This window comes from Podarcis muralis, chromosome 17 (assembly GCF_964188315.1).
Source record: "Podarcis muralis chromosome 17, rPodMur119.hap1.1, whole genome shotgun sequence".
Classification (NCBI taxonomy): domain Eukaryota; kingdom Metazoa; phylum Chordata; class Lepidosauria; order Squamata; family Lacertidae; genus Podarcis; species Podarcis muralis.
The window spans coordinates 8,976,632-8,994,250 of NC_135671.1; the positions used below are offsets into that span (position 1 = coordinate 8,976,632).

At 43.7% G+C, this 17,619-nt stretch overlaps 1 protein-coding gene across 2 annotated transcripts; it reads left to right on the top strand.

Annotated features, from left to right (window-relative positions):
* The first annotated feature begins 911 nt into the window (after positions 1 to 911).
* LOC114587878 (C-type lectin domain family 5 member A-like) lies at positions 912 to 12,761 on the top strand. 2 transcript variants are annotated; one of them, XM_077921258.1, is made up of 7 exons: positions 912 to 1,265; positions 2,627 to 2,715; positions 4,457 to 4,513; positions 6,500 to 6,553; positions 7,946 to 8,094; positions 8,556 to 8,665; positions 12,274 to 12,761. In XM_077921258.1, the coding sequence occupies exons 2-7, from the start codon at positions 2,637 to 2,639 to the stop codon at positions 12,389 to 12,391; spliced, it is 567 nt and encodes a 188-aa protein (XP_077777384.1). In that variant the 5' UTR covers positions 912 to 1,265; positions 2,627 to 2,636; the 3' UTR covers positions 12,392 to 12,761. The 2 variants fall into 2 exon arrangements, with proteins under 2 accessions (XP_077777384.1, XP_028568561.2); XM_028712728.2 differs by having other exon boundaries at positions 919 to 1,223.
* Positions 12,762 to 17,619: the final 4,858 nt, after the last annotated feature.

Consider the following 17,619-nt stretch of genomic DNA (forward strand, 5'->3'; position numbering starts at 1 on the left):
AACTTTCTGTAACTATCCAATCACTGAACGTCACTTTCGATCCCTTATTTGCATATGTGGAACTATCTACATTATCCCCCTGCTGGCCCAGGGTGAGAACTTCAGTACATAACAGTTGACATCTGCGTGGCTGCAGGAATTGCCGGAAGGAGGCTTACAAAGCGCCGTCCAACCATCTTAGGGACTCTGGTTTTGTGTAGGTTTACTCCTCATAGTTTTATTTCTCCTAGATATGCTACCTTTCCAAACTGATGAGCCCCATCTGCCCTTACAGCACATGCAAGCACTGCCTTCTTGACCATTAGACCCACTAATGGTCTCGTTCACTGAATCCCCTGAAGCCTGCAGGGGAAATCCCTAACTCACTCAGGGTTTGAGACCCATCGGCTACTCTCATCTGATTAGCCGTTCCCAGGGTGTGCAGGGTGAACTGAGTGCAGGGTGGGGGACCAAATGTACGCAGCCAAAAATCCAGCTGGATTTGATTAGGATTTGATTTAATCAGGATTAGGCTATGTCATAGTGAACGCCCAACCTCTGGATTGGGGGAGGCTGTTTCAGAGTGTGCAATCAAATACAGTGGTACCTCGGGTTACATACGCTTCAGGTTACAGACTCCGCTAACCCAGAAATAGTGCTTCAGGTTAAGAACTTTGCTTCAGGATGAGAACAGAAATCGTGCTCCGGCGGTGCGGCAGCAGCAGGAAGCCCCATTAGCTAAAGTGGTGCTTCAGGTTAAGAACAGTTTCAGGTTAAGAACAGAGCTCCGGAACGAATTAAGTACTTAATCCGAGGTACCACTGTAAGACGCTCGCTTTTCTTTATTCAAAATATTTCTGAAATATACACTGGAGGGTGGGAAGAACTACCAAAAAGCGTTAGTTCCTCAAACATCCGCAGCGTTATGCAATTTTGTGAGCCAGCCAAACTTTAGTCTGATTTCCAAAGGTCTCGGTCAGCAGGAAGCCATGAGAGAGAGAGAGAGGAAAAAATGATGTATGTCATAACTGAGATGCTGACACAGAGGAGGAAGAAAAAGAGGTAGAACCGTCAGCCAGGACTTTGGCTTACCAAGAGAGGGTAGGAGAAGAAATATTTCCCCTCTCTCATAGCGGAGGGCTAAAGGCAGGATCACACAGAATATCGACAAAACAAGGAGCGAAAATCAAACGGTCTGAACTGAAGCGGAAAGCTTTCTCATCTTTACAGAGTCCTTCTAATAGGTAACATTTGCTTCTCATCTGGTTTTCTTTTTAAAGAAGAATGTGAGTATATTTTCTATCAAATACAACACACACACAAATGCACATATAACATGGTTTGGTCATTTTAAGGGAAAATAGGATCAACTGAAGAAGGATTAGATGAATTAAGAAAAAATGAAAAGGAGATCTATCTCATACCTTCCAACATTTCTCAGATGAAAATATGGGGATTACAGCCTCTCAGCTGAATCTACCTCACGGGATTGTTGTAAAGAAAAAAATGTGTGAGGGAGGGGATTATGTACAACACCTACAGATAAATGGAATGAAATAAAATCTGCAAGCTGCCTTGAGTCCCTGTCAGGGGAAAAGGTGGGGGTATAATAATAATAATAATAATAATAATAATAATAATAATAATAATAATAGTAGAAACTGTGAGAATGGTCAGGAACATACAAGAGAGTAAATCCTATTGAACTCAGTGGGACTTAGTTCTGAGTAAAAAATACTTAGGTTTGCTGAACAGTCTTTACCCAGTTACCTGGGATAAACTCAATTGAATACAGTGGGACTTACTTCTGAGTAGACAGTCTTAAGGCTCCATTTACAATAAAGGAATAAACACTTTAGATGTTTCCTAAAAAATGGCTGGCTTCTGGTGCATTGCAGTTAAAGAAGTTAAAATGGATTTGTGACATTTTCCTTCAAAATTATAGGAAGGGCTTTGAATGCCAGTTTAACAATTTCCTTCATTTGGTGCAGGTATTTTACTTTCAATATAAACAGGACTCTGTTTTTGCACCTACACACATACCACTTTTAATTGCTCTCGCAGACATGGAGGGGACGAAAATGGAACACTGAGACATTCTGAGATCAAATCAGAATCGGGACAGTTTCTGTAATTCCAGGACTGTCCCAAGAAAATCAGGACACTTGGAGGGTATACTAACCAACAAATATAGGCATTTGTTTTGATTATAGGTTATATAAAATAATGAACATTGTAAGAGAGGGGAAATAGCCTTACCTATTGTAGTAGATTGAATATTATATTAAACAGAGGGTTCTTAATTCTACTTGTGGGATATATTGAGCTTTAAAGAAATGTAATCTGAATCCTGAAATACTGTCCATCGGGAGAGGGGGTTAATTTATATTTACACTTCAATCAATATTACTTTTGTAATAAATCTGAAAGAGCTGGTCTGTTGAGGATCCTTTGATCCTATCCAGCTAAAGTTGTTAATGCTTAAGGTAATTGTGTGACTAATAACTTGTTGGCTTCACTGGGGCTTGTTTTAAGCACCACTTATTTTTCATTGGATTGGATGCAACATGGGGCAATAAGCTTGCTATTACATGTGACATAAACCATGATCTTTGGTTGCTAATGAAACACTACTGAACTCTTTCAGATTAGCCAACATGGGTTGGCAGCATATTGTTCCTGGAATAACCCTCTTGTTGGTCAAGCTTACAGGGACATCGCTGTTCCTTATTTTCAGTAAGTATTGGTCAGGCATTAGTTTCAAGGCTGCCTTTCTACTTTCATATTTATTTTCACTTGTCATATCCATCATTTTTATTGTATTCTGTATGTGCCAATGACAATGTCCCATTAGTGCTGTGAAAAAGTTGAATAGGAGATTACTAGGAAAGGAATAAAAATGAAAGCTGCCAATATTATAATGCCTTTTAGCAAATCTGCGGTGAGCCCACACCCAGAATACTGTGTACAGTTCTGATCTCGACACCTCAAAAAGGTGTGGAAAGGGTCAAGGAACACGATGAATAGGCTGGAACAAGCCCCCTATGAGGAAATGTTAAAGCGTGATGGACTTTTTACCTTGGGAAAAGGTAAAGGTGAGGGAGGCATCACAAAGGAAGTAGACAGAGTTTTTCCTCCCTCTCTCATAATACTGAAGCAGAGGGTGATCTACGGGAGCTGAATGGTGGGAAATTCAGAACAGGCAAAAGGAAGTCTTTCTTCATGCGGCGCATAGATAAAACCATGGAAATCGTTTTTTGCAAGATGTTATTATGGCCACAAACCTGGACGGCCTTAAAAGAGGTTTAGTCAGCTTCATGTAAGGTAAGGCTATCAATGACTAAAAGGTATATGACGGTTGCTAGGGAACACAAGCGAGGAGTGTGCTATTGCACTCACATCATGCTTGGGGCTTCCAAAACTCATCTGGTCACTGTGAGAATGTAGGGCCATAGCAAACCCACCCCCCAAAGGCCTTTCTGAGAAAGGAGAAGTCTGTCAGGTGATCAAGGATGGCATTGATGGAACAGGCTCAAATGTTTATTATTGAAGGTTGTAAAGAGATAAGCAAACTCAGGAATGCACATGGCCGTGGTGATGTGGGAGATGGCAGGGAGGAGGGAGATTGCAGGAAGGAGGGAAACCAAGACCTTACATGGTAATAGGAACTTACTATAACTTTTGATTTCCCAGAAATCAGGTGGTTTACAAGAAATCAGGTGGTATTGTATTCTGCAAATGTATAAAAAGGGGGCGCACCCTGACTGGGTGGTGCAGATTGCAAACTTATTGCTCTGTACCTTTGTCCTGCATATGCAAATAAATCCTGTTAAATCCTGCAAGGTTGGTTGCCATTTCGTGTAAATCTGTGCTCCGGGGACCCAATAGCAGATATGGAAAAGGTCCAACAAGAACAGGATGCTGGTCCAGATCGGCCTTTGTCCTGATCCTGCAAGCTGAGTGCTTCAAAGTGCCTTTGTACACCTCCCTCAGTCATCCCTCAGAGCCATCAAGTGACCATTATTATCCCAATAGTGCAGATAAGGGGCTGAGAGAAACAGAGGCTTGCCTAATAAGGCCATTAAGTGACTTATTGTCTGCTCTTAGTGCTTATGATGGACTTGCCAGTGTGGTGTAGTGGTTAAGAGCGGTAGTCTCGTAATCTGGGGAACCGGGTTCGCTTCCCCGCTCCTCCACATGCAGCTGCTGGGTGACCTTGGGCCAGTCACACTTCTCTGAAGTCTCTCAGCCCCACTCACCTCACAGAGTGTTTGTTGTGGGGGAGGAAGGGAAAGGAGAATGTTAGCCGCTTTGAGACTCCTTAAAGGGAGTGAAAGGAGGGATATCAAATCCAAACTCTTCTTCTTCTTGCTGTCCTAGCCGACAAGGAAATATGACTGTGTGCATACTGAATTTTAGCAGCCATGTTAAGGAGTGCTCATCAGACAGACGCCATTCCAAATGTTCTTGTTTTCAGTTCCACAGATCTTCCCTAGGGGAAACTTCAGCTTCATTCCTGAGGAGAATTATACAGGTAACACTACAACAGTTGTCTGGGGAATCTCTGAGCTTAAATAAAGAAGGGTTTTGCAAACATTATTGCTGAAAAATGCAATTCTTTTTTTCACCGTTTCCACAACACTCATCGATCGATGATGAAATAGTCCTGATTTGCTGTCACTCTTATTTGACTTTATTTGCAGTGAATCAGTAACGCGGTCACATATCCAACCTTGATTGACTACATAATGTTGTGATGTCACACTCTATGCGCACCCTAATTGGCAAGGCTCAGCCACAGTACTACATCAGAAAGCATTTTCCTCTTTTGAATATGGTGACATCATAATGTTGCCAAATTTGATTTGCTACCAAATCTGAGACATCATTCTGTTCATGATGCAGTTCCTGACTGGCTGAAATAATCCATGTGACAGGAAGTAGAGAGAAGGACCAGTCAGTTTGGCGGTGGGGTGGGGGTGGGAAGTGATGCTGAAACAGTTACAGCCAATAGAAAAGAAATGGTTCTTCAACTTTTCCCTTTTCTTGCGAGGAATCCTATTCGGAATAAGGGAATTTCCCTTTAAAAAAGGGAAATGTTGACAGCTATGGTTCTTCACCAAACAGGATAGAATAAAAGGAGAATACTTATACAACAGAGAAGGAGAATCTCCAGAACAGAGGCCAATCTAGGTTAGTCAGGAGTTCTAATTTGGCCCATGAGGCCATTTCCCCCCAGCCATGTCCGTCTGTCTCATATTATGACATCAAGTGTGGGTCAGGTAAAGCCATGTATGTGTGCATTTTGAACCTTTTTACATTTGGCACCGAATGCAAGTCGCTCTGGAATTGGTTCCACTCAGGGGCTTAAAAGTAGTGCTGATCCCTGATGCAAGCAGGGTGTTATGTACTGAGTTGAATAGGATCCAAAAGGCAACAGTCTGATTGGTCCTAGAACAATAGGGTCCAGAATGCAGCAGTCTGATTGGTCCACAGAAACCACCCAATCCAGTTCCAGGTGGAAGTGAATCCGCAACCTGATTGGCCTACAGGAGAATCCCGGAATTAGCCAATCACGTGGGGCCCATTTTGTAAATAATGTATATAAGGCAGACATTCTGGGGGAACTTCCATTCCTCCTCACCGCTATGAGCTGAATAAAGAGCATGAAATCCACTCTCGACTCCGAGTATATTTCACAGGGTATAAAGATTGGGTGTTGACTGAAAGCTCTCTCTCTCTCTCTCTCTCTCTCTCTCTCTCTCCAGGGATCTTTGCAGCAATAGCTTGAAGTCATGATTCATTTAGGTTCTACAGTATTGAAATCAGTTTTTTTTAAATAGTTTGAAAAGTTAATCATGACATAAGTCAGGTTGATTTCAGTGGGAACTAATTACAATTATGTACCTTTTATATTTGACTTCACTTAATAATGCTTTCTTTTGAAATGTTTAAGATTTTTTTGTTAACTTTGCTCTGCTAAACGTGCATTCTGCAGTTGACCTCCTCTGTAGTTTTTTTTTTTAAAAAAAAACCGTTTAGGATAATTTTTTAGGTAAAAGTAAAGGGACCCCTGCCCATTAGGTCCAGTCACGGACGACTCTGGGGTTGCGGCGCTCATCTTGCTTTACTGGCCGGGTCATGTGGCCAGCATGACTAAGCCGCTTCTGGTGAACCAGAGCAGCACAATTTTTTAGTTTCCTGTTACTTATGTTTGAATGAATGTTAATTATATTTAAATGTATACTTTATATTTGACTTTCTTCAGTAAGATATTATTTTGAATTTTTTAATTTGCTGTTTTAATGTAGGTTGTAAACTGCTTTGAGACACCCCCCAGTATAAAGCAGTATAGAAATGAAATGAAAAGTGAATAATTAACTCAGTCCAGATTGAATCCAAAGTACGGTATTTTTGGAAATACCTGTCAAAATTTACCCCAAATCTAAATAGAAGAATACTACAGTTGTACAGCTTTTCAAAGTTGATTAATAGAGGCAAAAAATTCATTCGTTTTCAGAACTGCTGTCTACTCCGAACCTGCCTGAAGCAAGAACTACAATTGCAACCACAGGTATCATTATCATTTGAATATTTGGAAACAGAAACCAGTAGTATTAATTATATTGTGCTGTAAAAAAAAAGAGGTGTTATGGATCTATTTTCTAGTCGGGAGAGAGCATGGGAGGCTTTTAATGCTTTTCATAATAAATTGTTTATTTTTAAATGTACAGATTGAGGAGATGGAAAACAGGCAGGCAGGCACACACAGTCACAATAATAATCTTGAAGCTGCATCATTCTGGTACCCTGAATGTTCTGGCAAGTCCCTGTAGGTGGTTCTTTTGTGGCACCAGTAACATGAAAATCCACATCTTTGGGAATAGTAGTAACTGCACAACCTTTAGAAAACATTTGAAGGCAGCCCTGCATTGGGAAGTTTTTTAAAAATGTTTTATTATGATTTTGTATATGCTGGAAGCTGGAAGATAAAGTGGGACAATACTGCTTTAATTGTATGATGTGGATGTGGTTTAATTGTGAACATGCAGAGGTTGCGAGTGGGTCCAGGGAACACAGATGCAATAGGGACAACAACAACAGCAGCAGCAGCAGCAGCAACAACAACAACAACAACAACAACAGCTGTATTATTTATACCCCGCCCATCTGGCTGGGTTTCCCCAGCCACTCTGGGCAGCTTCCAACAAAAGATTAAAAGTACATTAAAATACCAGTCATTAAAAACTTCCCTAAACAGGACTGCCTTCAGATGGGACTCCTCACCAATACATGTTCAGTGAACATACTGGGGGGCAGAAAGCAAAGGAACACAGTTCTTTGGCAGTTACAGATAGGTAGCCGTGTTGGTCTGCCATAGTTGAAACAAAAAAAATTCCTTCCAGTAGCACCTTAAAGACCAACTAAGTTAGTTCTTGGTGTGAGCTTTCGTGTGCATGCACACTTCTTCAGATACATGTGTATCTGAAGAAGTGTGCATGCACACGAAAGCTCACACCAAGAACTAACTTAGTTGGTCTTTAAGGTGCTACTGGAAGGAATTTTTTTTGTTTCGACAGTTCTTTGGCAGTTAGATAAATATGTAACTAAGCTAATACTCCTAAACTACACTGCCTTTTTTCAATTTAACCTTCCATATATCCAGCTGGAGGCCTAAGAACCTTGTTGTAGATCTTCTCTCCGTCCACTCATGGAAGGAAGAGGGACATACACAAATTTGCCCCACCTGCCCCTCAGTGGAGGCATGCATGCAGTTTCAGCAAGATCAAGAATGCCCAGCTAGGGTCTAGGAAAGCAGCACGCAGGCACCTAAGATGGCATTTGAATGGGGCCAAAGTCCTCTCTGGTGGTGACAGTTTGTGAGTCACCATTCCCTTCTAGAGTTGGAATTTTCATTCTTAATATTGAGTTCTTGATGTGTTCATCTGCTTTTATCATGCTGCAGTCCAGATTCCTCAGAAGCCTCCTACATGGGAAAGACACAGAGGGAGTGAATTTTGGTTTACGGAAACCAAGGAGGTTTGGTTGCACTGCCGAGTCGATTGCATGCAATGGAGCTCCGACCTAGCGATCATCAGTGATAGAAATGAACTGGTAAGATTGGGCCCACTTTGATGAGAAAAAAACGTGCCACTGGAGTTAAATTTCTTTTACGTAAGGAGAGTTGAGAACATCTTGCACAGAATTCACACCATACCTGTAAAGCACATCCAAGTCACATTTAAAGTACATGAATTTTCCCGAAGAATCATGGGAATTGTAGTTTGTTAAGTGTCCTGGGAACAACCTTTAAGACAATCTTCAGCAGCGTGGTGGCCTCCAGATGCTTTCTGCTGGCTGGAGTTGTAGCCAAAAGCATCTGGAAGCTACTAGAGTGACGAAAAGTGTGGTATCGTTTTCATATGGTCTGAATGCATCTTTGTCCTTGAAGGCACAAATAGATTCTTCTGCCTTAGTAGGAGCTGGCAAATAGCATCCATTTCATCTGGCTGTCCTTGCCAGTTGTGATTTCCTCTGCCCTGATTTTCCTCATTCATTCATTCTTCTCTTGACAGGAGTTTATTCAGAATAAAACTGCAATGGGTTCCTATTTCATTGGACTGACGTATACAGTGGCTCAAAACAAATGGCTGTGGATCGACGGCACAGAACTCAAGAATAACCTGTATGTGTGATATTCTCTTTCACCCTTCTTATGGTGGGTGGGTTGCATCCTCCATGGGGCATCTCCAGGGCCACTCACTGGCCCTGTTTCTGGAAAGCTCTCTGTTGTATAAAGGTAAAGGGACCCCTGACCATTAGGTCCAGTCGTAACTGACTCTGGGGTTGCGGCGGTCATCTCGCTTTATTGGCCAAGGGAGCTTGCGTACAGCTTCTGGGTCATGTGGCCAGCATGACTAAGCCGCTTCTGGCGAACCAGAGCAGCGCACGGAAACGCCGTTTACCTTCCCGCCGGAGCGGTACCTATTTATCTACTTGCATTTTGATGTGCTTTTGAACTGCTAGGTTGGCAGGACCAGGGACCGAGCAACGGGAGCTCACCCTGTCACAGGGATTCGAACCACCGACCTTCTGATCAGCAAGTCCTAGGCTCAGTGGTTTAACCCACAGCACCACCCGCGTCCCTCTCTGTTGTATATACCGTATTTTTCCCTCTATAACACGCAGATTTTTTCTCCTAAAAAGGAAGGGGAAATGTCTGTGCGTGTTATGGAGCGAATGTGTGGTCCCTGGAGCCAAAAAATCAAGCAAAAGTCAAATCTCGAGTCACAGAGAAGGGAAACCTGAAAAGAGGAAGTGGCAGCTTTCCTGTATTCTGCCTCAGGGTCTTACTGCCCACCCTTCTCTGTTTCGTTGCTGTGATTGCTGAAACGGAACAAAGAGCAGGGAAAGCCCCTCCCCTCCAGGCAAGCAGAGGGGAAAGTGTCGTCTCTGTGCTCCGGTACTGCTGGGGGAGAGGGAGAGAGAGTGGGGGAGGGAGAGGGAGAGGGGGGGAGGGAGAGGGAGAGAGAGAGAGAGAGAGAGAGAGAGAGATGGCTGGCTTGGGGGGGAACTTTTGCCTCCCACCCGTTAAATCCCTCTCCAGCATTCTTAGCCAGCTGCTTCTCTGCACACCCCTCTCATGTCCCTTCTTTGTTTTTCCTTCGCTCCCCACTTAAAATGTGGTTACAAAGCATAGATCAACATGGATCCTCAGGATCTTTGCATTGGGTCACCCCAAATTCACCATCAGATCACATAGCATGTCCATGGCTACAGCCTGCACCAAAAAAATCACGCACCCACTGTTGCCTGGGGCTGCAATGGTGCAAAAACGTGGTTAAAAAGCATGGATCCACATGGATCCTCAGGATCTTTGCATTGGGTCACCCCAAATTCACCATCAGATCACATAGCATGTCCATGGCTACAGCCTGCACCAAAAAAAGCACGCACCCACTGTTGCCTGGGGCTGCAATGGTGCAAACACGTGGTTAAAAAGCATGGATCCACATGGATCCTCAGGATCTTTGCATTGGGTCACCCCAAATTCACCATCAGATCACATAGCATGTCCATGGCTACAGCCTGCACCAAAAAAAGCACGCACCCACTGTTGCCTGGGGCTGCAATGGTGCAAAAACGTGGTTACAAAGCATGGATCCACAGGGATTCTCAGGATCTTTGCATTGGGTCACCCCAAATTCACCATCAGATCACATGTCTGTGGCCACAGCATGAAGCACAAAAATGATACATCCACTGTTTCATTCAGAATGTTTTTTCCCTTGTTTTCCTCCTCTAAAAACGATGTGTGTGTTATGGTCAGGTGCGTGTTATAGAGCGAAAAATATGGTAGTACTGGAATACCTTCAGATAAGATGATGCTCAGGATGACTTGATGCCAAAAAGGGTATCCTGCATACTGAGTTGTTGTCAAGAAGTGGTAATTTCAGCAAATGCAACTTTTCTCATGTCTTCATGGCAAGCTGCATCTGCCAGAATGCCCTCTTCTGCATTACTCCCAAAGATATATTCTTCAACATCTCACAGATGAAAACAAGGACACTGCCGTAACATCTCTAGGCTCAGTTCACATGTAATGCTAAGTCCCAACAGGGCTTCCTCCCAAGGTGAGGGGAAGTGACCTAGGCGAAGTCTGGCGGGACAGCTTACTCTTTGGAATTAACCCCTTCATGCATTTAGACTTAAGCATGTTGGTTATATGAAGCTGGTTATTCCACAAGGTCCTGCTTTGAAAAAGACAAACCATGTGACAGAGTCTGGATCATATACTAATCCAAATGATGGATTAGCCCACAGCAGTGCCCACACGCTTGTGCAATTGTGCTAAGTCATACTTTGGTTTAACGTTACATATGCGGTAAATCGGGTCCTAGTGTCCCACCAAGAATCTCTGCCAGAATCCCTTCCCTGTTATCAATCATGGCTGAATTCCGCTCGCCAGATGCTGCATTCATTCCCTCTTCCAATCAGCAGTTTAAATCCATGTGATGGGATGAGCTCCTGTTGCTCTGTTCCAGCTTTTGCCGACCTAGCAGTTCAAAAGCACGCCAGTGCAAGTAGATAAATAGGTACCGCTGCGGCGGGAAGGTAAACGGAGTTTCAGTGTACTCTGGCTTCAATCACGGTGTCCTGTTGTGCCAGAAGCAGTTTAGTTGTGACCCACATGACCCAGACAGCTTTATGTGGACAAACACTGACTCCCTCAGCCTGAAAGTGAGATGAACTGCATAGTCGCCTTTGACTGGACTTAACCATCCAGGGGTCGTTTACCTATTTTACCCATCGTTCCCTATGACACATCCTGTACTGCACAGATTTAAAAACTGCGTGTTTCTTCCTTTGCTTAGTGATCAGAACACAAGTGTTTTCTAATATCTTGTTCCTTGTCTGCACAGTTTATTAAATTATGGGTTGTTTGATTGTCTGAACCTTGTCTGGTGGCTTCACTAATTGGGTGCCATCAAAGCATCATCTGAAGCCATGGTTTCGTTGGTGGCTTATTCAAATAGCTTTAACTATAAGGAGGCTATTGGTTAGTCAGTTTTCTCAGAAAAGTGAAACTGAAAGCAACTTACAACCTCACATCATGTTGCAGGTTGGGGGTGAAGGTGGGACCGGAGTCTGAAAAAGCTGAGGACAACATACCCAGGGAGTTTTTAGACATTCCTAGGGAGTTTTTAAGCTGAGGGAGTTAAAAAGCAGGCCAACAAGGCACCTCTTGTCCATTTACTAGTGCCATCTGGTTCCCCTAAGTACTAGCCTGAGAAGCAAAATGAGCATGGAGGAGCAACACTGGGAACTGGCCATTTTGGGTGGGCAATGTCTGGGGCTTTGATCCACACAACCCCTTCCTCTGCTTCTCCATCAAAGTTAGCCTTCTTAGGAAAGAAGTTGCAGATCAGGGCCTTAGCCAATGATCAGCCATAATACAGTGGTGCCTCACAAGACGAAATTAATCCGTTCCGCGAGTCTTTTCGTCTTGCGGTTTTTTCGTCTTGCGAAGCACGGCTATTAGCGGCTTAGCGGCTATTAACGGCTTAGCGGCTTTAAGAAAAAGGAAACAAACTCGCAAGAACTCGCAAGACGTTTCGTCTTGCGAAGCAAACCCATAGGGAAATTCGTCTTGCGGAAAGACTCAAAAAACGGAAAACCCTTTCGTCTAGTGAGTTTTTCGTCTTGCGAGGCATTCGTCTTGCGGGGCACCACTGTACTTAGTTGTAGCAAACACGGTCAACTTCAAAGTTCTGCTGCACTCTGTTTTTACAGCTTCGCTATGAGACCAAAAGCGGCGGACGATGAATGTGCAACTCTTGCAGCAGGAGAACTGAAACCAGTGTCATGCCACCAAGAACACCACTGTATCTGTGAGAAGAATCCTGTGTAGTTCATCTGAAACAGCACCATGCAGTGACGTAACAAGGAAGAAGACAGAACCATGGACTTTTATTCTGGGACATTCACAGCTCTATCTGGGAGAGCCTTCTCCATGCAGAGAAGATGCTCTAACCCTTCCCTCAGGTTGGACTTCAAGGCAATGAATGGAAATGTTATGTACTGAAGCTCTCACCCTGGGCCAGCAGGGGGATACTGTAGATAGTTATGCAAATAAGGGATTGAAAGTGACGTTCAGTGATTGGATAGTTTTAGAAAATTGTTACAGTTACATTGTACTGGAGCTCTATATAAGCAGGCTGACTGAACCCTTCAGTTCAGTTCTGTCCTGCCCTTTGAATAAACAAGAGCTGTTTGAAGAATCGCTGTGTCGTCTGATATGTTCACCCACAACATAACAGGAAAACAGCATTATAATTTCCTAATAACTAAAATGTCTTTAAACCTGTCTCCAAGTCCACACACTGATGTGTGCTTTTCTATTTTACAATTTTGAACTGATAATATCAGAAATGTGTAAGCAGAATAAGAATGGTTATTTTGAATCTTAGAGGCTTTGGCCTAGTGTTGCATGCTCTGCAATTCGTTTGAGGCATGAAAACTCCCAAGAGTCCAGCATAGGCCTAGCTTTTCTTTCTTTTGGAATGAGGCAACTGGTGGTTTACTAAGCCTTTTGTGTGATACGTGGTTTATTTAAACATAGATACAGGTTGGGCATAGATAGCAGGTTCACAGTTTCTGAGGAACGTTGGAGGGCATGTCAGTATTAAACCCTGACACCTCATCCGTTTTCTAGTGGTGGGAGACACAAACGCTGTTAAAATCTCGCTTGAAGCAGGTGAGCTCCCTGTGTCTCTTCAATTCGTCTGAAACCCAACAACTTGATGACATCGCCAGTGGTGTGCAGTGAATTTTTTCGTAGGGGAAGAGTTAGGGCCAGAGGCGAGGGAAATCATGCCTTCCTCCCTAAGCTGGGCAGAAGGTTCTTGGGCTTTGGGAAGACGGCACCAGGGGAATATTTAGGGGACTAGCCTCTGGAATAGGGAAGAATGACAAGCACTCTTGCAGGAAAAGATTTCCAAAGATGCCTGGGTTTCAGTTCCTTAAATGAAAACGTAATAGCATTCTACCCACACCCCTAATTGCAGCTAGATAATGCAGGAAAAACACTGGGCACAGGAAAGCAACACGCAATGTTTAAAGATTATTATTGTATTAAAATGGGGTGATTTGTGTATTTAGAATATATATATATATATATATATATATATATACACACACACACACACATATATATATATATTGCTTAATCAGAAAAATCTCCAAGCGAGGTACATGATAAAATAATTATCAATAAAACATAGATAAAATCGGCAACATTTTTTTTTATTTAACCATATATACATATATATCTGGCTCGCCAGATGCAGCTTGTCACGCTGGCCACGTGACCCGGAAGTGTCTCCGGACAGCGCTGGCCCCCGGCCTCTTGAGTGAGATGGGCGCACAACCCTAGAGTCTGTCAAGACTGGCCCGAAAGGGCAGGGGTACCTTTACCTTTAAATTATTTGTTTATTTTGCTCTGGCCTGCATGCGTTGCTGTACAGTACTGCATGTGTGTGAAAAGTCATGTATTTCAGCTCTGGGTAGCAAAGCACAGACAGATTTGCAAATTTGTGTGTTTGTGTGTGACAAATTCCAGAGGGGCCATCCGGTTAGGTTGCAATAATAGATTGTAATGGATTGCTTTGAAGTCATTTCAGCATCAGGTGGAAATGAAAATCTCCCCAACATCCATCTTGCTCCTGCTTTCATGCCGCCATCCTGTCCTGTATTTCGCCAGAACAAAGGTGGCAACCCTATTCGTGACGGAGAATCTCATGTCTTATTTTAAGAGGTTATGGCGTCAACCGCTATAATGCTGTGATCTACAGAGATAAACCAAATTGACACACACCCCTGTTCTCACTAATTGTTCCTACCAAGCGGTACTGGTTCTACCACTAGGTAGAGTGAGAGTTTGGGTGTTATGAGAGGGTAGCAAACGGTTAGCTATTTACCATACTTTACTATGATTGCATTTCTTACTCCCAGGCAAGGGGAGATGTGCTAGCAGGATTTTCTGCCTCAAGTGCTTTGGAATTTACAGTGCCTTTCTAGACATGTCTAATTTCTATTAAATTGAATGGGGGCTTATTCCCAATTCCCAAGCCTTCACAATTTTTTTTTTGTGGGGGAGGGGGAAGAGTGTATCTGTATGATGTGCACTAGCACCTTGTCTTTAGTGTGAATGAATGTAAATATATTAGCCTCGTCACTTAAGCTGCAATTCTGTACACACTTATCTTAAAGTCAGACTCTCTCAATTCTTCTTTCTAAGTAGACATATATAGGTATTCACAGCCTGCCATTTGTCCAGGTCACACGCTGCAGCTGGTCAGGTTCACTTTAAATTCTTATTTATAATGTTGTTTCCCACTGAATCTTTCATTTAGCCAAAAGGTCCACTTTCCTCTTTGCTTTTGAATCCTGTGCCCAGACAGTAGGTATGTAAAAAGGCATTGATTTTGTTCTTATTCATATTTGTCATGTGCAGTGCTGTTTCCATTGCACTGCAATTCAGCTTCCCACAACAAAATGAGGCTACAGTGGTTCCTCGCAAGACGAAATTAATTTGTTCCGCGAGTTTTTTCGTCTTGCGATTTTTTCGTCTTGCGAAGCACGGTTTCGGAAAAGTTTTGGAAAAGCTTCAAAAATCACCAAAGTCTTCAAAAACCTCAAAAAAGGCTACCACACCGCGTTCTATGAGTTGCTCCTCGAAGGCAAGTCGCAACTGTATTAACGGTTTTAAGAAAAAGGAAACAAACTTGCAAGACGTTTCCGTCTTGCGAAGCAAGCCCATAGGGAAAATCGTCTTGCGAAGCAACTCAAAAAACCAAAAGCCCTTTCGTCTTGCGAGTTTTCCGTCTTGCGAGGCATTCGTCTTGCGAGGTACCACTGTATTTGCCTTGCTGTCAGCTAGGGCGAAATCTGGTGTCATTCATTATCTTGTCATTACATTATCCCACACCATGAAGCTCTGGAGCCAAGTGAGGATTCCCAGGTAAGTTCCTCCCTCTATTGTGTGGGCAGGTAGTCCCTCCCCTACCTGGCCTGGTCTCCTTGGCAACGCTTCCCCCAGGTGGGATTGGACAACTGACTGAGGTAGGTGTAAACCTCCAGGTATCCCACCTGGGGGAAGGCGAAACCAAGCCTGTGTTGATGGAGCCGCTCCAGATCCAGGGGCTGCGCGCATCCATGCAAAGGGCGCTCCCCCGTTTTATGCGGGGAGCGGTCATTATCTTGTCATTACATTATCCCATGCCATTCATTTCAATGCAAAGAAAATCCAGGGGAAAGAAGTCTCTGGTTATGTATTGTCATATATCATTTGTGGACCAAAAACAACACCAGCAAATACGGGTCATATTTGCTGAAGTGATTTTCATTTCCCACTCCTGTTTCCATTTCCATTGGATTTCTCCGACATCTCTACCAGACGATGACTTAAGGGTGCTTCCAGATGGAGCTGTTCATTCGCACAAAATTTGTTGGTCGTCTTCCACTTTCTGGTGCAATTAGCTCATCGCTTTTCTAACTGCAATTAGTCCAATGAGAAAAAGGAAAGAAAGTTGCACCAGAATGTGCAAGTTAATGACCAGTGGCCAACCACATTGTATGCAGAACTTCGAGCTGGTGATTGCTCGACAAACAGGTGATGTCATATCACCTCCCTGCGAGTTTTGTGCAAAAATATAAGCCGGAATCCACAAGGAACAGCCGATCTGGAAGTTCCCTAAGCTGACGCTTTGCCGCCAGCACAAAACACTAGCGTGCTTTTTTTCCCTTCTGCAACCACACATATCCTCAGACTGCTTATCCAAGCAGTGTGCATTGTTGGAGATGCTTTAATTAGCACAACCGGAGGTTTGGCAGTCATTGACACGCAAACACATGCCAAGCACACAGAAGAGAAAGCAGAACTGCCCCTGTCACTCCATCTCTGTGTGTTTGGCGGAGGGTTTGTCTGCGCAGGGATGGGGGCTGATGGGTGTTCCAACGCGAGGGCCAGGGCCAGAGGGGTACATTCCCACTCACCCCTCCATGTGTTTGATATGCACGTCAGGAGTATGTTTCCATGGTCCTCAGATGTGTTGATTTCAGGTGAATTAGTGATACACTGCTCCCTTAAGGACATCTGCTCTTGAGATCAACGCACCCACCGTTTTCCACCAGTGGTTCCCAGGGAGGGTGGCATAGCTGTCAACTTACAGATTTGAAAATAAGGGACCAGCAGCCTCGAAAATAAGGGATTAGCAGCCAAAATAAGGGATTTTAGTCAACCAACTGAAATACGAAGTTAAAAGGGACCAAATAATTTTGGAGAGCAGTGCCGGTTTTTAGTCCTTTGTTTCCAGAGGTTGCTGCTCAAGACACCAGCTGATGAAACACTGCAATTAAATAACTACAAGCAGCAACCACTTTTCGGGCAAAACAAAGTCCAAGGGGAGGCCCCAGGCAGAGACGCTCAGTTCGGTGGCCGCGAGGAGGATGGTGGCGGAAGGGCCCGAGGCTCTCCGGGACAGCAGAAGGACACGGTGCTGGGATAAGGGAGTTTCCGGCCAAATAAGGGACGGTTGACAGCTATGGAGGGTGGCCACAATTTAAAATTCAACAATAAAAAGAGTTAAAAGAAATTTCAGCCACATGGATAGGATGTTTCTTGTGTGATCAAGACTTCTTTGATATTAATTTCTTAAGTACTGGGGGTTAGGCAGAAGGAGATGGACTCCCATGTCCTGTTTAGAAAACGGAAATTTGTCAAGTCTAGCTTGTAATGAAGAGCTGAGTCCATTAAAGGTTGAGTCAGTTGGGGGAAGGGCTGCAGAACATGTTTTGCAGGCGGAGGGTACCAGGGTCAATCCCTAACGTCTCCAAGTTTGGCTGGAAAGGTCCTCTCTCTGAAACCCTTGAAAGCAACTGCCAATCAGTGAAGAGAACACTGAGCTAGCTGGACCAATGGCTTGACTCCATATAACACAGCTTCCTAAAGGCCAAAGCCATGTTTCCTCTTTTGCCTCTGATCTCCCTCATTCCAATATAGATAAGAGGCTGAATAAACCAACGATTTATTCTAGCAAGGCCAACCAGCATGGAAAAAATGTGTATGTAGAAAATAAC

What these genes read in the sequence shown, in the direction of transcription:
- LOC114587878 (XM_077921258.1), top strand. Translation starts at nt 2,637, where the DNA reads ATGGGTTGGCAGCATATTGTTCCTGGAATAACCCTCTTGTTGGTCAAG. An exon ending in TCAGTGATAGAAATGAACTG is followed by an intron (nt 8,095 to 8,555) that starts GTAAGATTGGGC and finishes TTCTCTTGACAG; the next exon opens with GAGTTTATTCAGAATAAAAC. An exon ending in ACAGAACTCAAGAATAACCT is followed by an intron (nt 8,666 to 12,273) that starts GTATGTGTGATA and finishes CTGTTTTTACAG; the next exon opens with CTTCGCTATGAGACCAAAAG.